Below are 26763 nucleotides of genomic sequence, written 5' to 3'. Positions count from 1 at the left end.
TTATTAAGAGGTTAATACTACCCCAAACCATCTATAGATTCAGTGAAATTCCCATCAAATTCCCAAAGATATTTTTTGCAGAAGTAGAAAAACCCACTCTAAAATTCATATGGAATCTTAAGAGACTCTAAAGAGCTAAAACAGTCTTGAAAGCTGAAGGACTCACACTTCCTGATTTCCAAACTTACTACAAAGCTACAGCAATCAAAACTGTATAGTACTGGTATCAAGACAAACATACAGACCCAGTGGGATAGAACAGAAAGCCCAGAAATAAACCTACATATCTGACATTCAACTGATTTTCAAAAAGTGTGCCAAGACCATTGAATGGGAAAAGGGCAGTCTTTTCAACAAATGGTGCTGGGGAAACTGGATGTCCATGTGCAAAAAATTAAACTGAACCCTGACCTAAAACCATTTACAAAAATGAATTCAAAATGAATCAAAGAGGGGTGGGATAGGGAGGGTGGGAGGGAGACGCAAAAGGGAGGGGATATGGGAACATATGTATATGTATAACTGATTAAATTTGTAAAATAAAAAAAAATGAATCAAAGATCTGAATGTAAGACCTAAAACTATGATACTCTTACATGAAAACATAGGGCAAAAGCTTCACGACATTGCATTTGGCAATGATTTCTTGGATAGAACACAAAAGGTAACAAGAGAAAAAACAGACAAATGGACTTCATGAAAATTTTTAAGTTTTGCACATCAAAGACACTATAAAAAGAGTAAAAAAAGAACCTGTGGAATGGAAGAAAATATTTGTAAATTATCTGATGAGAGATTAATATACAGAATATAGACAGGACTCTTAAAACTCAACAACAATAACAACAAAACAAACAACCCAATTCGAAAGTGGGCAAAAGACTTGAACAGACATTTCTCCAAAGAAGATATACATATGGCCTATTAGCACATGACAAAATGCTCAGCATCACTAATTAGGGAAATGCAAATCAAAACTACAATGAGATACCACCTCACATCCATTAGGATGACTACTATCAAACAGAAAATAACAAGTGTTGGTGAGGATTTGGAGAAAATGGAATTCCTGTACACTACTGGTAGGAATGTAAAATGGTATATAGCCACTGTGGAAAACAGTATGGTGATTCCTCAAAAAAACTAAAAATAGAATTACCACATGATACAGCAATTCCATTTATGGGTATATACCCAAAATAATTGAAAGCAGGATCTTGAAGAGATATCTGTACACCCACATTCATAGCAGCATTATTCACAATAGCTAAAGCATGGAAGCAACCCAAGAGTCCATCAAGAGACGAATGGATAAGCAATATGTGGTATATTTACATACAACAGAATATTATTCAGCTTAAAAAGGAAACTCTGACATATGCTACAACACGGATGAACCTTAAGGACATTATGCTAAGTGAAATAAACTAGCCACGAAAAGACAGATACTGTATGATTCCACTTACATGATATACTTAGAGTAGTCAAAATCATAGAAACAGAAAGCAGAAAGGTGGTAGCCAGCGCCTGGGGTGAGGGATTAATGGGGAGGGATTGTTTCATGGATACAGAGTTTCAGTCTTAAATTATGAAGAGTTATGAGATGGATGGTGGTATGGTTACAGAGGATTATGAATGGTTTTTATACCATTGAACTATAAACTTAAAATGATTAAGATGGTAAATTTTATGTTATGTGTATTTTATCACAATTAAAGAAATAGGAAAAAAGAAAATAAATACATAAATTATTTATGTATAAATTATTTAAGATAAATGTGGAATAGTAATCATAATGGAACAAGGTTATCAGCATTGCATATTATGTAACTCTTGATGTGTGCATTGCACCAGGACTAGAAGACTGGGAACAAGCATGCAAATCCTGAGGGCTATGTGACAAGAACTGTATTAAAGACTGCTGGGAAACAAAGGCAGTGGCTTTCCTGTGCTGGGGTAGTCTGCTCTCATCCTTTGCAACTGAGTGTGCCCCCAATAGTGATGGGGCCTGGAAGCTACACCTGAGCGTTTGCAACACCTCCTGAAGTAAATGCTAATATTCCATACTGTGTCTTCTGTCCAGTATCCTTTCACGAAGCTAGACAAACTTAATGCTAGATTAAAGTCTATTATGTACTGTTAGTTTGACAGTCTGAACTCTAGACCACTATTGGTAGCCATGTACAATACTCATTTTATTTTTTATAATTGTAGTAAAATTTGCCATTTAAACCATTTTAAGCATACAGTTCAATGGCATTAAGTACTTAAACAATGTTTTACCACCATTACCACTATCCTCTCCGGAACTTTTTCATCTTCCCAAACTGAAACGCTATACCCACTAAAGTGGTCATGTGCTTTAAGATCAGAAAATAATATAATTTATTTTTTTAACTAAAAGTCATGTAGAGAATAAAACTAACCCATAATCACTTTTTTGTTATACTGTGTGCCTTTTTTAGTCTCTGCCCTAATTCTTATACATTTTTGTAGGGTTGCTATCATAAATATACATTCAATAGACATGTGGCTTTTATAGATTTAATATTCCAGTTTTGAACATCCAAAAGTGATTTCTAAGTTCTATAATTTTACTAATATGTATCTTGGTTAAAGCATGAAAGAGAATCACGTATGCTATTCAGGGGATGTGTACAGAAGTCAGACACTTCAGTTATAAGTAAACCTAGTTAGTTAACTTCTGATCATCTGCATTAGTTTCATGTTTCTTTTCATCAAGTCTTTTGAACTTAATCAGTTAATTAATCAGTTCTAGGTACCATTCTAAGCATTCTACATGTACTAAGTCATTTACTCTTCATAATAGCCCTCTAAGGTTGGCTCTATTACTATCCTCATTTTAAACATGAGGAAACTGAGCTTTCAATATTTTAAATAACCTCCCAATATCACACCACTAATAAACGGTGAAGCCAGGTTTGAAAAAACCTGGGCAACATGGTTCCAAAGTTCATGCTCCTAATCACTATGCTATATTGTTCTCAAACACACATGAGTTCTTATGAAGTGAGAAGTATATTTTTCTATTTGAAAAAGTCCCCCCAGGGGCTTCCCTGGTGGCGCAGTGGTTGAGAGTCCGCCTGCCGATGCAGGGGACACGGGTTCGTGCCCCGATCCCGGAAGATCCCACATGCCGCGGAGCGGCTGGGCCCGCGAGCCATGGCCGCGGAGCCTGTGTGTCCGGAGCCTGTGCTCCGCAACGGGAGAGGCCACAGCAGTGAGAGGCCCGCGTACAGCAAAAAAAAAAAAAAAAAAAAAAAGAAAAAGTCCCCCCAGAAGGAAGCTATGCATTATGTAAATCTGAATTTGGGGATTTTCAGAATGTTATTTATCTCACAAAAAGCAAAGATCAACTTTTATACTTTTTGTCTACAAAATTTGTTCTTACAATTGATTATTAAGGCACTAAGAAAGAGAATGACTAATGTTACCTTCCAACAACTTGTTTATGGATATTTTTCCACTGGTCCTTGTCTGAATCAGTTCCTAACTTAGGGTCTAGAGTCTTCAGAGCAACACCAGCAACGTTTACTCCACTCCATAAGGGCACTGAAAGAAATAAATCTCAGAAGGAGCTCTTCTTCCCAGTACTGCATCAGTTGTTTAAGTTCAGTGGGTTTTTTAAGAATAAAGTTAGGTTACTACCTTACGCCATACATAAAAATAAGTTTCAAATAGACAAAAGAGGTAAATGTAAAAAATAAAATTATAAAGTATTATAAAATATGTAGAATTTACTTGTAATTGTGTAACAAGGAGGCATTTTAAGCAAGATACAAATATAGAATCCACAAAGAAAATAATCTATAAGAAATGATAAAATATTATAAGAGGGAAAAAAAGCAATAAATTAATACCATACTATTAAACCATACATGGTTTTTTAAAAATAAAATCATGGAATACTAAATGGGAGAAATTAAAGCATATCTGGCAAAATAACTTTTTTTTAATATAAATTTATTTATTTATTTATTTTTGGCCGTGTTGGGTCTTCGTTGCTGCACACGGGCTTTCTCTAGTTGCGGTGAGCAGGGGCTACTCTTCGTTGCAGTGTGCAGGCTTCTCACTGTGGTGGCTTCTCTTGTTGTGAAGCACGGGCTCTAGGCACACAGGCTTCAGTAGTTGTGGCACGTGGGCTCAGTAGTTGTGGCTCACGAGCTCTAGAGCACAGGCTCACCAGTTGTGGCACAAGGGCTTAGTTGCTCTGCAGCATGTGGGATCTTCCCGGACCAGGGCTCGAACCCGTGTCCCCTGCATTGGCAGGCGGATTCTTAACCACTGCGCCACCAAGGAAGCCCGCAAAGTTACTTTTAATAATTTTCAGGAGGAAGAGCTAAGACAATAACACATGCCAACAGGGTCAAATTAAGTCACTAGTCAAAGAAATTATTTGTTTAAGTCAAATCAAAAGTATTTATTATACTATGACCCTTGAAGTATAAAGAAAAGAGAAGGGCTCATTAAATGTTTTGAATAAACAAATGGATGATTGAATAAATGAACAAATGGTGCCTATTCTCAACAGGTCTATTGGCATTATGGAAAGAAGACTTACACATATGACATAATTAGAGAACACTGTAAGTATAAAGTTCTAATTGTGTAGAAGAGATTAAATGTTTAAGTTAAGAAAAGAAAATGGTTCGCGTGACCTAAGTAACAGCTTAAATCACATATTAAGCAATTTTATTTCTATGAAAAGTCAGGGAAAAACAAATCTATGGAGTCAGAAAGTAGATTAATGGTTGCCTGGGGCTAGAGTGGGGGTGAGCGCAGAAGTGGGAGTTTTTTGGGGTGATGAAAATTTTCTACAATTAGATTGTGGTGATAGTTGCACAACTCTGAATAAAAAGCCAGTGAATTATAAACTTTAAATGGGTAAAGTTTATGGGATTGTTTTATATCTTAGTAACTGTTTTTAAAATGACAATGAAACTGCTCCAGACAAAATAAACACTCATTGACTTTTAAAATAGCTATATGCTCTATGCACTATTTTATGAGAGGTAGCTAAATCAATGACACAAAAGACTGAAAGTAAAGGAATAGAAAAAGTTAGTAATATGCCAAAAAAATAAGTGCTGTACAGCTATATTCAAGGAAAAAATGCATTATTTTTTTTTTCTTTTTGCGGTATGCGGGCCTCTCACTGCTGTGGCCTCTCCCGCTGCGGAGCACAGGCTCCGGACGCGCAGGCCCAGAGGCCATGGCTCACGGGCCCAGCCGCTCCGCGGCATATGGGATCCTCCCAGACCGGGGCACGAACCCGTATCCCCTGCATCGGCAGGCGGACTCTCAACCACTGCGCCACCAGGGAGGCCCAAAAATGCATTATTAAAGATAAGAAGTGTGATTATATAATGATAATGAGTTTACACTTACCACTTGAATCACCATGTTCTCCAATAATCCAACCATGGCAGCTTGTGGGATGTACACCCAACTTCTCTCCAATTAGGTAACGAAAACGGGCAGAGTCTAGATTACAACCACTTCCAATTACACGAGTTGCAGGTAAGCCACTTATCTTCCAGACAACGTATGTCAAAATATCCACTAGCAAGAAAAATTTGTTAGAAAAAGATTCATAGTAACTTCCTTTTACAACTTGATTTTTTGAATAGATAGACCAATTGTCTTAGAATCAAATACAGATTACAGAGTTCAAAATGAAGCAAATCAACAAAGAAAAAAAGATAATCTCTCAGATGGGTTTTTAAAAGATTAAATTATTCACCATCAGAATTTTAAAACAAAAGATTCTTTTTTGAAATAACTTATGTGCCTATCTGTATACTTAATAATCGGTGAATTATACCTCTTTAAGATCACCTAGATTTTTCCTCTCCATCACCACAGCCTCATCTAAACTATCAGAATCTCCCACCTAGAATAAGGCCACATGCAGGCTCAGGGCTATATGCAGGTGAGTGCATGCTCAGGAAAAACATAAGAAGATCCTAAACTTTAGCTCTGTCTAACCATGAGGCTCTGTGAAAGCAGGAAGCGAAGGCTAAGGCACGGTTATAAACTGCCTGGCTAAGTGTTGAAGGCATGCCCCAACTTGCACACAGAGCCTTCCAGCAAAGACGGAGATATCTCTTGGTTCCAAATATTTAAGGAAAGTTCTGTCCAATCACTGGCTGACAACTAAACAAATAGAACAAAGGCTTCTGTGTTCATGTATAATAAAGAATACAGGAGGGCTTCCCTGGTGGTGCAGTGGTTGAGAGTCCACCTGCCGATGCAGGGGACACGGGTTCGTGCCCCGGTCCGGGAAGATCCCACATGCCACAGAGCGGCTGGGCCCGTAAGCCATGGCCGCTGAGCCTGCATGTCTGGAGCCTGTGCTCCACAATGGGAGAGGCCACAACAGTGAGAGGCCCGCGTACAGCCAAAAAAAAAAAAAAAAAAAGAATACAGATGACAGAATTAATTCATAAAAGTCATGAAACAAACAAACTACAAGCATCAGCAAAGCAAACCCTGGGAGGGAAGAATTTGACTTACAGAGTTTTCTTGCTATACATTTTTTTTTTTTTTTTTTTTTTTTTGCTGTACACAGGCCTCTCACTGCTGTGGCCTCTCCCGCTGCGGAGCACAGGCTCCGGACACACAGGGTCCGCGGCCGTGGCTCGTGGGCCCAGCTGCTCCGCGGCATGTGGGATCCTCCGGGATCGGGGCACGAACCCGTGTCCCCTGCATCGGCAGGCGGACTCCCAACCACTGCGCCACCAGGGAAGCCCGCTATACATTTTTAATGTCCAGTTTTCAACAAAATAATTATGAGGCATTAAACAAAATAAGGAAATATGGCTCATACAAAGGAAAAAAAAGCAATCAATAGAAACTGTCCCTGAGTAAGCCCAGATATTGAACAACTATCCTACATTCAAGTCCACTGATTCTTTCTTCTGCCTTCTCAATCTGCTGTTTTGCCCCTCCAGTTAATTTTCACTTCAGTTAAGTTTTTAACCTCAGAATTTCTATTCAGTTTTTAAAAAATAATTTTTATCTATTAATATTCACTATTTGGTGAGACATCAGTCTTATATTTCCTTTTGTTCTTTAGACATTGTTTGCTTTAGTTCTTTAAACATAGTTAAAACAGCTGATGTAAAGTATTTGATAAATCTTTATTCAATTACTCTGGCTAGAATTTCTAGCATGATGATGAACAGAAGTGGTGAAAGGAAGCCTCACTGCCTCGTTCCTGGTCTTAGGAGGAAAATCATTTAGTCTTTCACAACACTGAGTATAAGCCAAGCTGTGGGTTTTTCATAAATATCTTTTATGAGGTTGAAGAAATTTCCTTTTATTCATAAGTTTACTGAGATTATTTTTCAAAATCATAATATATTATAGAATTTTCTTTAATTTTTTTCTGCATTATTAGCCCTTTTATCATTATATAATATTCTTCTTTGTCTCCAGCAATAATTTTTGTGTTAAAGTCTAATTTCTGTGATATCAGTATAGCCACTCCAGCTCTCTTTTAGTTCCTGTTTGTATGAAATATCTTTTTCTATCCTTTTACTTTCAGCTTATTTGTGTATTTTTTTCTCTTTTTTTTCAATTTTTATTGGAGTACAGTTGATTTACAATGTTGTGTTAGTTTCAGGCATACAGCAAAGTGAATCAGTTATACATATACATATATCCACTCTTTTTTTTTTTAGATTCTTTTCCCATATAGTCCATTACAGAGTACTGAGTAGAGTTCCTTGTGCTATACAGCAGGTTCTTATTAGTTATCTATCTAATATATAGCAGTGTGTATATGTTAATCCCAGTCTCCCAATTTATCCCTCCCCTCTCCTTATAACCTGGTAACCATGTTTGTTTTCTACATCCATGACTTTACTTCTGTTTTGTAAATAAGTTCATTTGTACTCTTTTTTTTTTAGATTCCACATATAAGCGATATCATATGATATTTGTTTTTCTGTGTCTGACTTACTTCATTCAGTATGACAATCTCTAGGTCCACCCATGTTGCTGCAAATGGCATTATTTTGTTCTTTTTTATAGCTGAGTAATATTCCATTGTGTATATGTACCACATCTTCTTTATCCATTCCTCTGTTGGTGGACATTTAGGTTGCTTCCATGTCCTGGCTATTGTAAATAGTGCTGCAGTGAACACTGGGGTGCATGTATCTTTTCGAATTATGGTTTTCTCTGGGTATATGCACAAGAGTGGATTGCTAGGTCATATGGTATTTCTATTTTTAGTATTTTAAGGAACCTCCCTACTGTTCTCCATAGTAGCTGTACCAATTTACATTCCCACCAACAGTGTAGGAGGTTCCCTTTTCTCCACACCCTCTCCAGCATTTATTGTCTGTAGATTTTGTGTCTTTAAATCTAAAGTGAGCCACTTATAATTAGGCAAGAAAAAGAAAAAAAAAGAAATAAAAGGCATCCATATTGGAAATGAAGAAGTAAAACTATCTTTATCTGCAGGTGACATAATCCTATATATGGAAATCCTAAAGAATCCACAAACACACATACACCAAAACAACCTATTAGAGTTAATAAATAGATTCAGTAAAGTTGCAGGATACAAGATCAACACTCAAAAATCAGTTGTATTTCTATACAGCAGCAATGAACGATCAAAGAAGGAAAATAAGAAAACAATTTTCAGTATAGACTCAAAAATAAGAAAGTACTTAGGAATAAATTTAATGACGGAAGTATAAGACTTGTACACTGAAAACTACAAAACATTGCTGAAAAAAATTAAAGAGGAAATAAATCAATGGAAAAACATCCCATGTTCATGGATTGGAAAAATTACTACTGTTAAGGTAGCAATACTCCCCAAATCGATTTACAGTTTCAGCTCAATCCCTATTAAAATTCCAATGGCCTTTTATGAAGAAATGAAAAAGCCAACCCTAAAATGCATATGAATTCACAAAGGTCCCTAAAGAGTGAAAACAATCTTGAAAAGGAAAAGCAAAGCTAAAGGACTCACACTTCCTGATTTCAAAACTTACTATAGAGCTACAGTAATCAAAACAGTATGCTAGGGCTTCCCTGGTGGCTCAGTGGTTTAGAGTCCGCCTGCTGATACAGGGGACACGGGTTCGTGCCCCAGTCCGGGAGGATCCCACATGCCGCGGAGCGGCTGGGCCCATGAGCCATGGCTGCTGAGCCTGCACGTTCAGAGCCTGTGCTCCGCAACGGGAGAGGCCACGACAGTGAGAGGCCCGCGTACCGCAAAAAAAAAAAAAAAAAAAAAAAAAAAAAAACAGTATGCTACTGGCATAAGGATGGACATATCAATCAATGGAACAGAACTCAGAGTCCAGAAATTAACCCATTTACCTATGGTCAACTGATTTTAGCAAGGGTGCTAAGACAGTTCCATGGGGAAAAAAATAATCTCTCCAACAAATTTTGGGACAACTGGATCCACACACAAAAGAATGAAGCTTGGTCCTTACCTCACACCACATACAAAGTTAATTCAAAATGATCAAAGACCTAAATAAGAGCTGGAAATATAGAGTAAATCTTCATAACTTTGGATTTGGTAATGATTTCTTGGGTATGACACTAAAAGGAAAAATAATTAAACTGGACTTCATCAAAATTAAACATTTTTGTGCATCAAAGTATACTATCAAGAGGTTGAAAAGGCAGCCCACAGAATAGGGGAATATATTTGTAAATCATACATCTGCTAAGAGTCTTGTATCCAAATTATATAAAGAATTCTTATTACTCAACAACCAAAAGACAAACAATGCAATTTTAAAATGAGCAAAGAACTAAAATAGATATTTCCCCAAAGAAGATGTACAAATGGCTAACAAGCATTGAAAAGATGCTCAATGTCATTAGGCACTAGGGAAATGTAAATCAAAACCACAATGAGATACCACTTCACATCCACTAGGAGAGCTAAAATTAAAAAATAGAGAAAGTTTACAAGTGTTGATGGGGATATGGAGAACTGGAACATTTATAAATTGCTGGTGGGAATGTAAGTACAGCCACTATGGAAAACAGTTTGGCAGTTACTCACTAAGTAAACATAGAATTACCGTATGACCCAATATTTCTACTCGTAGGTATATACCCAAAAGAGCTGAAAACAAGTGTTCAAATAAAAGTTTGTACATGAATAGTAGCACTATTCACAATAGCTAGAAGGTAGAAACAACTCAAATGTCCATCAAGTGATGAATAGATAAATACATTGTGGTATAGCTATACAGTAGAATATTATTCAGTCATAAAAAGGAATGAAGTACTGATGCATGCTGAAACATGGATGAACTCTAAAAACATTACTAAGTGAAAGAAGACAAAGACAAAAGGACACATGTTGTATGATCCCATCTATATTAAATATCCAGACTAGGCAAATCCATAGACACAGAAAGCAAATTAGTGGTTTCCTGGGCATGGAGAGAGGGGAAATGGGAAGTGACTGCTTAATGGGTACAGGGTTTCCATTTTAAGTGATGTAAAACCTGGGCACTAGACAGTTGTAGCAGTTGCACAAAATAAAATGTACTTAATGCCACTAAATAATATACTTTAAAATGGTTAAAATAGTAAACTTATGTATATTTTCCCACAATAAAAAAATAGACTTTCACTCAAAAATTTTTACTAGAGACAAAGAAAGACATTATATAATGGTAAAAAGGTCAATAGATGCTGGGGAAAAAAGCATTTGACAAAATTCAACACCCATTCATGATTTTAAAAAAACTTTCTAAAACTATGAAGAGAAGAAAATTTAATGAAAACCCCACGTTAAACATCAAACTCAATGATAAAAGACTGAATAGAGTCCCTATAAGATAAGGAACTAGGCAAGCATGTCCACTGTCAACACTTGTTGTGCAAAGGTGACATGCACAAATACCACTAACACCAGAGGCTATAGATATAAGCAATGTTTACTGAAGAAAATCTTAGAAGGAGAGAAGTAGGGAACCACAATCTGTACACTGAATTCTCTTTATTCCACAGTATAGGTTAGGCACAGATCTTCTCTATACAAAATTGCCAAGGGAAGAGAAGCCTCCTTTGGCTGGCAAGCAGGACGTTCTCTTGAAACTCCTACAAGAGCAAGAATGAGCCCCACCACCTCACTATGTTACACATTTATACGTTAGCTTTGGAGGGAATGGAAACCCCTAGTTTCCTTAAGTAACAAAAAATTTATCAAGGGATAGTTGGATTCAGGAACAACGGTAAGAAGTATGCATTTCCAGGGCCAAGGTCTACATACCAAAGTCCCTGAAAAGAACCATGCATGTCGGGACTTCCCTGGTGGCACAGTGGTTAAGAATTCGCCTGCCAATGCAGGGGACATGGGTTCAAGCCCTGGTCCGGGAAGATCCCACAGGCCGCGGAGCACCTAAGCCCGTGGGCCACAACTACTGACCCTGCATTCTAGAGCCCGCAAGCCACAACTACTGAAGCCCACGCAGCCTAGAGCCTGTGCTCCGCAACAAGAGAAGCCACTGCAGTCAGAAGCCCGTGCACTGCAACGAAGAGTAGTCCCCACTCACCGCAACTAGAGAGAGCCCACGCGCAGCAACGAAGACCCAATGCAGCCAAAATAAATACATTTTTTTTTTTTTTTTTTTTTTGCAGTATGTGGGCCTCTCACTGTTGTAGCCTCTCCCATTGCAGAGCACAGGCTCCGGACTCACAGGCTCAGTGGCCATGGCTCATGGGCCCCGCCGTGGCATGTGGGGTCTTCCCGGACCGGGGCACGAACCCGCGTCCCCTGCATCAGCAGGCGGACTCTCAACCACTGCACCACCAGGGAAGCCCAATAAATAATTTTTTTTTAATCTTTAAAAAAAAAAAGAACCATGCATGCCAGGAATGCTGACAACAGCTTAAGGCCTTGCTGTCCCTCCACAGGCTGGCTCAGTTCAGCTGATTCAGCTGTTAAGCTACCAAAAGGAAGGAGGAAATGAGTTTCCAGGGTCATACAGATTTGCCTCTCCTCGTTACCAATATTCATCACTGTACTGGAAGTCCTAACCAGTGAAATGAGGCAAGAAAATAAAAAGATCTTCAAATTGGAAAGGAAGAATTAAAAGAATTAAAACCAGTAAATGGTTTGAAGATGACATGATAACGTACAGAGAATATCCTAAGAATATAAAGAGAATTACTAGAATTAATAAGTGAATTTAGCAATGTTTCAAGATACAAGGTCAATATATAAAAAAACAATAGTATTTCTATGTGCTAGCAATTAAACAATTAGAGAATGAAATGTTAAGACAACTCCTTTTATAATAGCATCGAAAATGTGAAATATTTAAGGATAATTCAACAAAATTTGTGTAAGACCGGGCTTCCCTGGTGGTGCAGTGGCTGAGAGTCCGCCTGCCGATGCAAGAGACACGGGTTCGTGCCCCGGTCCGGGAAGATCCCACATGCCGTGGAGCAGCTGGGCCCATGAGCCATGGCCGCTGAGCCTGTGCTCCGCAATGGGAGAGGCCACAATAGTGAGAGGCCCGCGTACCACAAAAAAAAAAAAAAAAAAAAAAAAAAAAATTGTGTAAGACCTAAACCTGAACACTACAAAACATTGCTAAAAGAAAATAAAGAAGACTTAAATAAATGAAGAGATATGCCACATTCATGGATTGGAAGACTCAGTAGTGTTAAGATACCAATCTCTTCAAATTTATATACAGCCAGCATGTGTTTGTATAGAAATTGATATGCTAATTCTAAAATTTATGTTAAAATGCAAACAACACATAATATCCAAAGTAAGTTTAGAAAAGAAGAACAAAGAGAATTTATACTAATTTAAAGAGTTAGTGTAATCAAGATGATGTGTAATAACAAAAGAATATATATGGAAATCAATGTAGAAAATAAGGAATCCAGAAGTAGACCCACATATATGATAATTTTCAACAAAGTTGTCACAGCAATTCAGATGCAAAAAAAGTATTTTCAACAAATGTTGTAAAACCTGGATATCACCATTGAAAAAAATGAATATCGACATTACTTTACATTAAACACTAAAATTTATATGAAAATGAATCACCATCCTAAATATAAAAGATAAAACTATCAAACTTATATAGGAGAAAATCTTCAGACTCAGGGTAGGCAAAGGTTTCTTAACTAGGAGTCAAAAGAGCATAAAACACAAATAAGAAATTGATAAACTAGACTTCACCAAAATTAAAAACTTTACTCATTGAAAGATATCATTAACATTAAGAACACAAAAAGGCAAGCCACAGACGGAGAGAACCTATATGCGATACTTAATATCTGACAAAGAGACCTGTATTCAGTATATATAAAGAACTCCTATAATTTAATAATTAAAAGACAAAAGATCTAAGTTTTAGGGGCTTCCCTGGTGGCGCAGTGGTTGAGAGTCTGCCTGCTGATGCAGGGGACACGGGTTCATGCCCCGGTCCAGGAAGATCCCACATGCCACGGAGCGGCTGGGCCCATGAGCCATGGCCACTGAGCCTGCGCGTCCGAAGCCTGTGTTCCGCAATGGGAGAGGCCACAGCAGTGAGAGGCCCGTGTACCGCAAAAAAAAAAAAAAAAAAAAGAATCTAATTTTAAACATGGGCAAAATATTTGAAGAGACCCTTCACAAAAGAAAACATACTAATATTCAATGAACACATGAAAAGATTCTCAACATCTTTAATTATCAAGGCAATACAAATTAAAACCATAATGATATTGGAATGGCTAAAATTGAAAAGACTAACAATACCAAATGTTGACAAGAATGTGGAGCAACTAGAACTCTCTTGCAGTGCTAATAGGAATGTAAAATGGAACAACCACTTTGAAAATCTGTTTGGCAGCTTCTAATAGAGTTAAATATATATCTACCATATAACCCATCTATTTTGCTCTCAGGTATTTACTCAAAGAAATAATGATATATATCCATGAAAACACTTGTTCACAAATGTTTACAGCAGCTTTATTCATAATACTCAAAAGCTAGAAATAACCTAAATATCTGCAATTGGTGAATGGATAAGCAAAAAAGTATTTAAAATGCATAAACAAAAGAATAATCAATCACTCTTCATCCATAAAAAGGAACAAATCATTGATACTCCCAACAATATGGATGAATTCTGAAAAAATCATGCTGTGTAAGAGAAGCCAGACAGAAAAGATTCAGTATGATTCCATTCATTTGAAATTCCAGAAAAGGGGGCCAGAGGTGGAACAAGGGATGGAGTGCAAAGGAGCACAAGAAAACTTTAAGAGATAATGGAGATGTTCTTATCTTGATTATGGTAGTGGTTTCATGGGTGATTACATCTATCAAAACTCATTGTGGAGTGATGGCAGCAAAATGGCCCAATAAGACCTACCTCAATCATAACCCTCCTCAACAACAACAATTTGGCATTCACCTATGAACAAAAGTACCTTTATGGAAGCTGTGGAATCTAGCACCATACACCAAGGGACCCCGGAGGAGACTGGCCTAACCGTGAGTCATGTAATAGGTATACAGACCTAAGTCCTGGCTGTGGATCCTACAAATGGCCCATATGTCCCCAGCCCCTTTCAGCTGCACTCCAGTAGCCCCTGGAGAACAATGTCTTAGATAATCAACCACAGACAAGATAGCCTTTGTGGAAGCCCAGGTTTCCAACAGAGTAGTTCTAGGACACCACTGGAGCAAAAAAAAAAATATGAATTTGGATGCATAGTAAAAGGAACAGTTTACCTTAACCTGCAACACTCCTTCCCCCAGATGGCAAAGCTCAGGGCCAAGAGAGATCTTCTTAGCCCATGATTTCTTCCACAGGGGGAAGTGAGAGCATGTTAGTGAGCATCCAGCTTCCCTAGATGTGTGGATCACTGGCAAAGAGACCCATTTCTCTCTCACCCCATCTTGAGTACTGCATCTTGAGTTGCATGACTGGAAGACTGGAAGAGGCTGGGACAGTGGCAAGTAGGACCCTCACAGACCGTTAATGTGACATGGATCTTACTAACTGCATTGTGGACTCCATCAAGAAGACCCGCTCATAAACCACTGGGGATGCCTTGTCTATGGATTCTCCCCAGGTAACCCACAGGCACTCCTAGCTCTCCACGCACCTCACCCACACATATCCCCAACCTGTGGCTGGCTTCCTGTGTGTGCTCCCAATGGTAGCAAGAGCAAGCTTTGGCACATGGCTAGTGAGCACAGCCCAAATCTGTGGGTCAGGAACAGACCACAAACTTCACCTTTATCTATGTCCTTGGGAAAGCAGTGTCCTTGGGAAAGCCTCCTTGGGAGGCTGTCAGCACCTGGCCTACTGAACTGAGGGTCAAGAGAAGGCATACAGGCTTAAGAATTCTGCCACACAGGGAGTAAGAAGCATGGAGTAGGCATAAACATAAAAGGTCTGAGAAAGCCTCAGAATCCCTAGTAGAGCTGACAGAAGGAATTCTCTCCTGAAATCAGTGGGTAAAAAATAGAGATGACAGCTATTTCAAATGCAAAGACGGCAACACAAAACTTCAAGGAATGTGAGAAATCAAGGAAACATAACACTACCAAAAAATCAAAATAATCTTCTAGTAATCAACCCCAAAGACACGGAGATCTACAATATATTCAAGAATTCAAAATAGCTGTTTTAAGGGAGCTGAATGAGCTACAGGAAAACCGAGAAAGACAATACAATGAAATCAGGAACACAATTCATGAACAAAATGAGAAACTTAACAAAGAGAAATCATAAAAAAGAATTAAATTCTAGAGCTGAAGAAATGAAAACTGCAATAGAGAGCATCAACAGCAGAATGGATCACTGGAAGAAAGAATCTGTGACTTAGAAGACAGGGCATTTGAAATTATCTAGTCAGAGGAAAACAAAAGAGTGAGGACAGCTTATGTGATTTATGAAATTCCACCAAAAGAAAAAAATCTGCAAATTATTGGAGACCCAGGAGAAGAGAGGAAGAAGGAATAGAAAGTTTATTTAAATAAATAATGGTTGAGAACTTCTGAAATCTGGGGAGAAATGTGGGTATCCAAGTTCATGAAGCTCATAGGTCAGCAAACAAATTCAACTGAAAGACATCTTCAAGAGACATTACAGGACTTCCCTGGTGGCACAGTGGCTAAGAATCCGCCTGCCAATGCAGGGGACATGGGTTTGAGCCCTGGTCCAGGAAGATCCCACATGCCGTGGAGCAACTAAGCCCGTGTGCCACAACTACTGAGCCTGCGCTCTAAAGCCCATGAGCCACAACTACTGAGCCTGCGTGCCACAACTACTGAAGCCCGCCCACCTACAGCCCATGCTCTGCAACTAGAGAAGCCACCGCAATGAGAAGCCCATGCACCACAACAAAGAGTAGCCCCTGCTCTCTGCAACTAGAGAAACCCCGTGTGCAGCAACGAAGACCCAACACAGCCAAAAAAAAATTAATTTAATTAATTTTTAAAAAGAGACATTACAATAAAATCAAAGACAAAGAGAGAATCTTAAAATCAGCAAGAGAAAAGAAGCTTATAACTTACAAGAGAACCCCCATAAAACTTCAGTGGATTTCTCAGAGAAATCTTTCAGGCCAGGAGAGAGAGGGATGATATATTCAAAGTGCTTAAACAAAAAACTGCCAACCAAGAAAACTCTACTCAGCAAAATCGTTGTTCAGAAAGGTTAGAAAAGATAACATCTTTCCCAGACAAACAAAAACTGAGGGAGTTTATCACCACTAGATCTGCCTTACAAAGAATAATGAAAGGAATTCCTCAAGCTAACTATTATAATTATAAATTATAATTATAAAATTATTATAGTTAATGAAGGATGCTAATTAGTAACAAGAAAATACACAACACACCGGGTAAAGGTAAACGTATAGTCAAATTCAGAATACTCTACTACTGTAATATCGTAGTATATTAGCCACTTAACTGTAATAAAAAAGTCAAAGGACAAAAGTAATAAAATAATTTGTTAATGAATATACAATATAAAAGGAGGTAAATTGTGACATCAAAAACATAAAAGGGGGGAGTAAAAGGATAAAGTTTTTTTTATGCAATCAAAGATGTTGTTATCAGCATAAAATAGATGGTTATGTCTATTAGATGTTTTATGTATGCCTTATGGTAACTACAAAGTGAAAAGCATATACACAAAAGATAAAAAGAAGGTAATCAAAGCATACCACTAAAGAAAGTCATCAATTCACACAGGAAGGCAGCAAGAGAGGAAGAAAAGAACAAGGGAACAACAAAATAGCCATAAAACAGTTAATAAAATGTCATTAGTAAGTCTTTACCTATAGTAAGTAACTACCAATAATTACTCTTAATGTAAGTGGATTGAATTCTCCAGTCAAAAGGCAGAGTGGCTGCATGGATGAAGAAAACACTACCCAACTATATGCTGCTTACAAGAGACCCACTTTAGCTTTAATGACATACATAGGCTCAAAGTGAAGGGATGAAAATAAGGATATCCCCTGCAGGTGGAAACCAAAAGAGAGCAGGGGTAGCTATACTTGTATCAGACAAAATAGACTTTAAGCCAACAACTGTTAAAGAAACAAATAAGATCTTTGTATCATTATCAGGACATGCACCCAACGTCAGAGCAGTTAAATATATTAAGCAAATACTAATGGACCTGCAGGGAGAAATAGACAATAAAATAATAGCAGGGGACTTCAATACCACCACTTTCAACAGCGGATAGATCATCCAGACAGAAAACCAATAAGGAAATGTTGGACTTGAACTATACTTTAGCCCAAATGGACCTAACAGACGTACAGAACATTCTGTCCAACAGCAGCAGAATATACATTCTTCTCAAATGCATGTGGAACATTCTCCAGGATAGATAATATGACAGGTCCAAAATAATTTAGCAAATTTTAAAAGATTAAAATCATACCAAGTATCTTTTCCAAACACAATGTTATAAAACTAGAAATTAACAGGAGGGAAACTGGAAAATTCAAAAATATATGGAAATTAAACAACACACGCCTGAACAACCAAAGAGTCAAAGAAGATATCAAAAGGGAAATTTAAAAATATCTTGAAACAAATGAAAATGGAAACACAGCATACGAAAACTTATGGGATGAAGCAAGAGCAGTTCTTAGAGAGGGAAGTCTATACAGCATTAAATGCCTACATTAAGAAAAAAGAAAGACCTCAAATAAACAACCTCAAGGAGCCAGTAATAGAAGAACAAACCAAGTCCAAAGTTAGCAGAAGGAAGGAAATAACAAAGATCAGAGTGGAGATAAATTAAACAGAGACTAAAAGGACAATAGAAAAGATCAATGAAACGAACACCTGGTTTTTTGAAAAGTTAAAATTGACAACTAGACTAAGGAAAAAAGAGAGAAGACTCAAACAAATAAAATCAGAAATGAAAAAAGAGACCTTACGACTGATACCACACAAATACAAAGGATCATGACACTACTATGAATGACTATATGCCAACAAATTGGATACCCTAGAGGAAATGGATAAATTCCTAGAAACATAAACCTACCAACACTACATAATGAAGAAATAGAATAAATGAACAGACCAATAATGAGTAAAGAGATTGAATCAGTAATCAAAAATCTCCCAACAAAGAGAAGTTCAGGACCAGATGGCTTCCCTGGTGAATCTACCAAACATTTAAAGAATTAATGCCAATCCTTCTCAAACTCTTCCCCAAAGTTGAAGAGTAGGGAAAACTCCCACACTCATTTTATGAGACCAGCATTACTCTAATACCAAAACCAGATAAGGCTGCTACAGGAAAACTACAGGCCAATTTCCCTGATGAATACAGATGCAAAAATTCTCAACAAAATATTAGCAAACCAAATTCAACAATATATTGAAAGGATCATAAATCATGATCAAGTGGGATTTATCCCTGGGATGTAAGGATGGTTTAACATATGCAAATCAATAAATGTGATATACCACGTTAACAGAATAAAAATAAAAATTATATTACCATCGCAATAGATGCAGAAAAAGCAATTACCAAAATTCAATATCTGTTCATGTCAATATCATATCAACAAAGTGGGTAGAGAAGGAATGCACCTAAACATAATAAAAGCCATATATAACAAGCCCACAACTAACATCATACTCAAAGGTGAAAACCTGAAAGCTGTTCATCTGAGATCAGCAACAAGACAAGTGTTCCCACTCCCACCACTCCTATTCAACACAGTACTGAAAAGTCCTAGCCAGAGCAATAAGGCAGGAACCAAAATGAAAAGGTATCCAAATTAGAATAAAAGAAGTAAAACTGTCTCTGATAACAGATGATATGACCTTATTTATAGAAAATCCTAAAGACCCCACCAAAAACTAATAGAACTAATCAGTACATTTAATGAAGTTTCAGGATACAAAATACAGAAATCAGTTGTGTTTCTATACACTAACAACAAATTACCTGAAAAATAAATTAAGAAAACAACCCCATTCACAATAATATCAAAAACAATAGATACTTAGGAATAAATTTAATCAAAGAGATTAAACATCTGCACACTCAAAACTATAAGACTTTGATGCAAAAAAATGAAGCAGACACAAATAAATGGAAAAACAACCCACGTTCATGGATTAGAAGTAGTAATACTGTTAAAGTGTCCAAATATCCAAAGCATTCCATAGATTCAATGCAATCTAAAATACCAATGGCATTTTTCACAGAAATAGAAAAAACAATCTTAAAATTCATATGGGACCACAAAAGACCCCAAATAGCCAAAGCAATCCTGAGAAAGAAGAAAAAAGGTAGAGTCATCACACTGCCTGATTTCAAACTATATTACAAAGCTATAGTAATCAAAGCAGTATAGTACTGGCATAAAAACAGACACATAGACCAATGAAACAGAATCGAGAGCCTAGAAATAAGCCCTTGCAGATACTGTCAAGGGATATTTGACAAGGGAGCCAAGAATACTCAGTGGAAAAATACAGTCTTTACAATGAATGGTGTTGGGAAACTGAATAATCACATGCAGAGGAATGAAATTGGACCCATATCTTATGCTGCTCACAAAAATTAACTCAAAATGGATTAAAGCTTTAATCAGAAGCCTGAAAGTGTAAAACTCCTAGAAGAAAATGTAGGGGAAAAACTCCTTGACATTGGTCTCGGCAATGATTTGTTTGGATATGACACCAAAAGCACAAGCAACAAAAGCAAAATGAATAACTGGGACTACATCAAACAAAAAAGCTTCTGCACAGAAAAAGAAACAGTCAAGAAAATGAAAAGGCAACCTATAGAATGGGAGGAAATATTTGCAAACCATGTATCTTATAAGGGGTTAATATTCAAAACATCTAAGGAACTCATACAACTCAATACCAAAAATTCCGATTTAAAAATGGGCAGAGATGGGCTTCCCTGGTGGCGCAGTGGTTGAGAGTCTGCCTACCGATGCAGGGGACACGGGTTCGTGCCCCGGTCTGGGAAGATCCCACATGCCGCGGAGCAGCTGGGCCCATGAGCCATGGCCGCTAAGCCTGCGCGTCCAGAGCCTGTGCTCCACAATGGGAGAGGCCACAACAGTGAGAGGCCTGCGTACCGCAAAATAAATAAATAAATAAATAAAAATGGGCAGAGGAACCAAACAGACATTTTTCCAAAGAAAACATACAAATGGTTAACAGGTGCATGAAAAGATGCTCAACTTCACTAATCATCTGGGAAATACAAATGAAAACCACAGTGAGATATCACCTGACACCTGTTAGAATGGCTATCACCAAGAGGATACATGTTGGCGAGGATGTGAAGAAAAGGGAACGCTCGTGCACTGCCTATGGGAATGTAAATTGGTACAGCCACTGTGGAAAACAGTATGGAGGTTCCTCAAAAAAATTAAAAATAGGGCCTCCCTGGTGGCGCAAGTGGTTGAGAGTCCGCCTGCCGATGCAGGGGATATGGGTTCGTGCCCCGGTCTGGGAGGATCCCATATGCCGCGGAGCGGCTGGGCCCGTGAGCCATGGCCGCTGAGCCTGCGCGTCCGGAGCCTGCGCGTCCGGAGCCTGTGCTCCGCAACGGGGGAGGCCACAACAGTGAGAGGCCCGCATACCGAAAAAAAAAAAAAAAAAATTAAAAATAGAACTACCATATGACCTAGCAATCCCACTTTTGGGCATATATCCACAGGAAATGAAATCAGTATCTCAAAGAGATACCAGCACTCCCATATTCACTTCAGCATTATTCACAATAGCCAAGATATGAAAACAACCTCAATGTCCATCTACAGATGAATGTCTAAAGAAGATGTGGTATATATACAATGGAATATTCAGCTACAAAAAAGAAGAAAATTTTGCCATTTGTGACATAGATGGACCTTGAAGGCCTTATCCTAAGTGAAATAAGTCTGACAGAGAAAAAAAAAATACTGTATGATGTCACATATGTGGAAACTAAAAAAGCCAGACTCATAGAAAGAGAGAATAGAATGGTGGTTGCCAGAGGCTAGAGGAAAGGAAAAATGGGGAGATGTTGGTCAAAGGATATAAACTTCCAGATGTAAGATGAATAAGTTCTGAGGATCTAATGTTGGCTATAGTTAACACTACTATATTTTATATATATATTTGAAAGTTGCTAAGAGAGTAAATCTTCTCTTAGTGAATCTCCTCCCTCCTTTCTTTTGTGGTGTTCCCACCACAAATAACCACATTATATGCATTAAACTTACATGTTGGGCTTTCCTGGTGGCGCAGGGGTTAAGAATCCGCCTGCCAATGCAGGGGACACGGGTTCGAGCCCTGGTCTGGGAAGATCCCACATGCCGCAGAGCAACTAAGCTGTGCGCCACAACTACTGAGCCTGTGCTCTAGAGCCCACAAGCCACAACTACTGAAGCCCGTGTGCCACAACTACTGAAGCCCGCGCGCCTAGAGCCTGTGCTCTGCAACAAGAGAAGCCACCACAATGAGAAGCCCGCGCCCCGCAACAAAGAGTAGCCCCTGCTCACTGCAACTAGAGAAAGCCCGTGTGCAGCAGCAAAGATCCAATGCAGCCAAAAATTAAATAAATGAATAAATAAATAAATTTATATAAAAAAACTTACATGTTATATGTCAATTATATATCAGTAAAGCTGGAAAAAAACAAAGTATTGTGTATTTGGATGGGTGTGGTTTATTGTCATAAATTTACCTAAATGACATTGTTTTAAACAGAAAAAAAGAGGAATGGTATGGAAATATCATCCTTATGCAGTTAAACGGAGTAGAAGAGACTCACCTGGATTTGAAACAATAAGCATTTTACAGTCAGGACTATTTTGGACTATGGCAGGAATGATTGATTTCATGATATTCACATTACGTTGGACCAGGTCAAGGCGACTTTCTCCTTCCTGCTGACGTGCACCTGCTGTGACAATAACTAATTTGGAGTTTGCAGATACACTGTAATCTAAAGAAGGAAACAAAAGAAACTATTTGGATCAAGACTGCCATAATCACTGTGCTTTAATTCTTTAAAAGTCTATTGTATGATGATGGTATTAAAGTACTACCTTCATGTCTGGCATTTGCAGATGAACAGATTTTCCATATAGTAATGTTATCTTGTATAATCTGAAGGAAATTTTGTCACTATGATTTACCAATGTTCACATGGCTTTTTAAAAAAATAATAATAACAGAACCTACCATGGCTTTTAGCCCACATTCTCATTTGTTATTAAGGCCTGAGGCACTGCAAGTCAGCTTTCTGGATTTTCAGAAATACCATATGAATCAGAAGCTTAGAACTCTGAGAATTTATGTGTGTTTCATGATTCAAAGAGTGAGAATGTATTTACTTACATCATTTACTTAAAATTATTATTATAACGTGTTTATGTATTTGAGATCATAAACAAGTTCTTGATTCACACAAGAAAATTAATTACCTTCTAAATCTGATGACCAGTTGTAAAATGTTTCACCTATTAAACCCAATGACAGGGGCTTTCCTGGTGGTGCAGTAGTTGAGAATTTGCCTGCCAATGCAGGGGACACGGGTTCGAGCCCTGGTCCGGGAAGTTCCCACATGCCGCGGAACAACTAAGCTTGTGCGCCACAACTACTGAGCCTGCGCTCTAGAACCCGCGAGCCACAACTACTGAGGCCTGTGCACCTAGAGCCCGTGCTCTGCAACAAGAGAAGCCACGGCAATGAGAAGCCCACACACCACAACGAAGAGTAGCCCCCACTCACTGCAACTAGAGAAAGCCCGCGCACAGCAACGAAGGCCCAACGCAGCCAAAAATTTTTTTAAATAAATAAAATAAATTTAAAAAAAACCAACAATGACAATATGTTACAGTGCTCACTATCCCATACTGGACTTTTTAAAAACTATCATATACTTAGAAGTTATTTTCTATTTGGATGTCAAAAACTAAATTAGCTAAAATCTCTATATGCCATCTCCATTTTAAAAAAATTTATTTTTATGCTCTTTTGAAAGGAAATTTGCTTGATTTTAAACATACTATTGCATCTCTATGATCATTCTTATATCTCTCTAATCCAATTTATAAACCATAAACATTTGAAAGGTTTTCCTGCCCCAGTAAAGATTTTAATTAGAAAGACAAACTTAGAGAATTTCATTTATTAGGCTGGCAAGTTTCACATTAATCTGAGAGATTATCTTTCCCTTGTATCAAATAAAAGATCTACACAGGGCTTCCCTGGTGGCGCAGTGGTTGAGAGTCCGCCTGCCAATGCAGGGGACACGGGTTCGTGCCCTGGTCCGGGAAGGTCCCACATGCCGCGGAGCGGCTGGGCCCATGAGCCATGGCTGCTGAGCCTGCGCATCTGGAGCCTGTGCTCTGCAACGGGAGAGGCCACAACAGTGAGAGGCCCGCGTACCACAAAAAAAAAAAAGATCTACAGGAGGAAGTTCTCTTCTCTCTGCGTACATAGTCTACTCACTCTTGCTCAAAGACCTTGCTTGACATCATCTTCCATAAAGTCTTATCTAACCACAGAAATCCAAAGTAATCTCTCAACCTCTGTCTCTCTCTCTGTAACTCTCTATCCCAGCCCCTCGTTTTCTCCCTCCTCCCCCCTCGACTTTTAGAGAATAAACTGGCAAAAAACCTTGCAACTTCTCCAGAATCATCTTGCCATAGCTCAGATCAACTATTTGAAATATTATGTCCAACAAATTCAGTTAAAGTGTATACCAGAGTAAAATATCAAGTCTTTTCACAATCTGCCAACAAGTTAACTTACTAGCTTTGTGTTTTATTTTTATTTCAGATTTTCCAGGTACCCTGATTCTGTTAATGCCATCATCTCCTTACCTGTTATTTATTTTCCTTTCTAAATATAACTCAGTCCTCCCAGAGACCGCAAACCATAGTGGTCTGGAACAAAGGCTTTTTCAAATACCAATTCCTCTGCCAGGCATCCCTTAATTATATCATTCATAAATACTACTCTGACTTCACTGAATTTTTATAGCACTTACTGCCTATAATTCTCAAATAGTTCTTATTTATAGTGCCTTATGTTACCTTCCTGTGGTTATGTTGTATTTATACCCCTAACTTGATCATTAGATCTATAATAACAGATTCTGGTCTCATATTACCTTAAAACCTTAAAAAGGATAGACTCCAAATAACGCCTGCCCAGGGAGTTTCAGTTTTTGCCTAATCTCCCTTTTCTTACTGTCCATGGACAAGTAGCTTCAGCAGCTGCCTAAGGACTTCCAGCCTGGTTGTGGTCTTCCCTTTCTGACTGCCTTCCCTATGGCCTGCAGACTTAGCCGGCCCCATAACTGTGCAAAGGTACTATAAGTCATACTGAAGAAAATGGATACTGAAAAAGAGTGGGTTTTTTTTTTTTTGTTTTGTTTTGTTTTTTTTTTTTGCTGTACGCGGGCCTCTCACTGCTGTGGCCTCTCCCGTTGCGGAGCACAGGCTCCGGACACACAGGCTCCGCGGCCGTGGCTCGCGGGCCCAGCCGCTCCGCGGCATGTGGGATCTTCCGGGATCGGGGCACGAACCCGTGTCCCCTGCATCGGCAGGCGGACTCTCAACCACTGCGCCACCAGGGAAGCCCAAGAGTGGGTTTTTTGACAGTTAAAAAAGTTTCCTGGGGACTTCCGGGTAAGATGGCGGAAGAGTAAGACGCGGAGATCACCTTCCTCCCCACGGATACACCAGAAATATAGCTACACGTGGAACAACTCCTACAGAACACCTACTGAACGCTGGCAGAAGACCCCAGACCTCCCAAAAGGCAAGAAACTCCCCACATACCTGGGTAGGGCAAAGCGGAGAGATCCCCACACAGAGGATCGGAGCCGAGCGGCACTCACCAGCCCGAGAGGCTTGTCTGCGCGCCCGCCGGGGCGCGCAGCGCTGGAAGCTGAGGCTCGGGCTTCGGTCAGAGCGCAGAGAGAGGACTGGGGCTGGCGGCGAGAACTCAGCCTGAAGGGGGCTAATGTGCCACAGCTAGCCGGGAGGGAGTCCGGGAAAACTCTGGAGCTGCCGAAGAGGCAAGAGACTTTTTCTTCCCTCTTGGTTTCCTGGTGCGCGAGGAGAGGGGATTAAGAGCGCTGCTTAAAGGGGCTCCACAGACGGGCGCGAGTCGCGGCTGAAAGCGCAGAGCCCAGAGACGGGCGTGGGACGCTGGGGCTGCTGCTGCCGCCGCCGAGAAGCCTGTGTGCGAGCGCAGGTCACTGCCCACACCGCCCTTCCGGGAGCCTGTGCAGCCCGCCACTGCTGGGGTCCCGGGATCCAGGGGCGGCTTCCCTGGGAGAGCGCACGGCGCGCCTCGGGCTGGTGCAACGTCACGCCGACCTCTGCCGCTGCAGGCTCGCCCCGCACTCCGTGCCCCTCCCTCCCGCCCGGCCTGAGTGAGCCAGAGTCCCCGAAGAGGCTGCTCCTTTAACCCTGTCCTGTCTGAGCGAAGAACAGACGCCCTCCGGCGACCTACACGCAGAGGCGGGGCCAAATCCAAAGCTGAGACCCAGGAGCTGTGAGAACAAAGAAGAGAAAGGGAAACCTCTCCCAGCAGCCTCAGAAGCAGCGGATTAAAGCTCCACAATCAACTTGATGTACCCTGCATCTGTGGAATACATGAATAGACAACACATCATCCCAAACTGAGGAGCCCGGAGTCAGTGCTGTGCCTCTGAGGTGGGAGAGCCAACTTCAGGACACTGGTCCACAAGAGACCTCCCAGCTCCACATAATATCAAACGGCAAAAATCTTCCAGAGATCTCCATCTCAACACCAGCACCCAGCTTCACTCAACGACCAGCAAGCTACAGTGCTGGACACCCTATGCCAAACAACTAGGACAGGAACAAACAAGACAGGAACACAACACCACCCATTACCAGAGAGGTGGGCTAAAATCATAAAAAGTCCGCAGGCACCCCAAAACACACCACCAGACGTGGACCTGCCCACCAGAAAGACAAGATCCAGCCTCATCCACCAGAACACAGGCACTAGTCCCCTCCACCCCTCCACTAGTAACCCACTAAACCAACCTTAGCCACTGGGGACAGACACCAAAAACAACGGGAACTACGAACCTGCAGCCTGCAAAAAGGAGACCCCAAACACAGTAACATAAGCAAAATGAGAAGACAGAAAAACACACAGCAGGAGAAGGAGCAAGATAAAAACCCACCAGACCTAACAAATGAAGAGGTAATAGGCAGTCTACCTGAAAAAGA

The 26763-nt window shown here is 39.5% G+C and overlaps 1 protein-coding gene across 3 annotated transcripts in view; it reads right to left on the bottom strand.

The window, feature by feature from the left end:
* LOC132494457 (L-lactate dehydrogenase C chain) overlaps positions 1 to 26763 on the bottom strand; it is a 56578-nt gene that overhangs the window by 15182 nt on the left and 14633 nt on the right. Inside the window, exons 3-6 of one of the 3 annotated variants that reach the window (XM_060105595.1) lie at positions 26081 to 26093; positions 22311 to 22484; positions 5410 to 5583; positions 3456 to 3573 (exon numbers count right to left, since the gene is read on the bottom strand). In XM_060105595.1, the coding sequence (XP_059961578.1) occupies positions 3456 to 3573; positions 5410 to 5583; positions 22311 to 22484; positions 26081 to 26093 (479 nt within the window). The remainder of the gene's footprint in view (positions 1 to 3455; positions 3574 to 5409; positions 5584 to 22310; positions 22485 to 26080; positions 26094 to 26763) is intronic. The other 2 variants (XM_060105594.1, XM_060105596.1) reach the window with 2 other exon arrangements.

Source organism: Mesoplodon densirostris, chromosome 7 (genome assembly GCF_025265405.1).
Source record: "Mesoplodon densirostris isolate mMesDen1 chromosome 7, mMesDen1 primary haplotype, whole genome shotgun sequence".
Classification (NCBI taxonomy): Eukaryota; Metazoa; Chordata; class Mammalia; order Artiodactyla; family Ziphiidae; genus Mesoplodon; species Mesoplodon densirostris.
The sequence above is the reverse complement of the archived record's forward strand: the minus strand, read 5'-3'. Positions and strand labels throughout refer to the sequence as shown.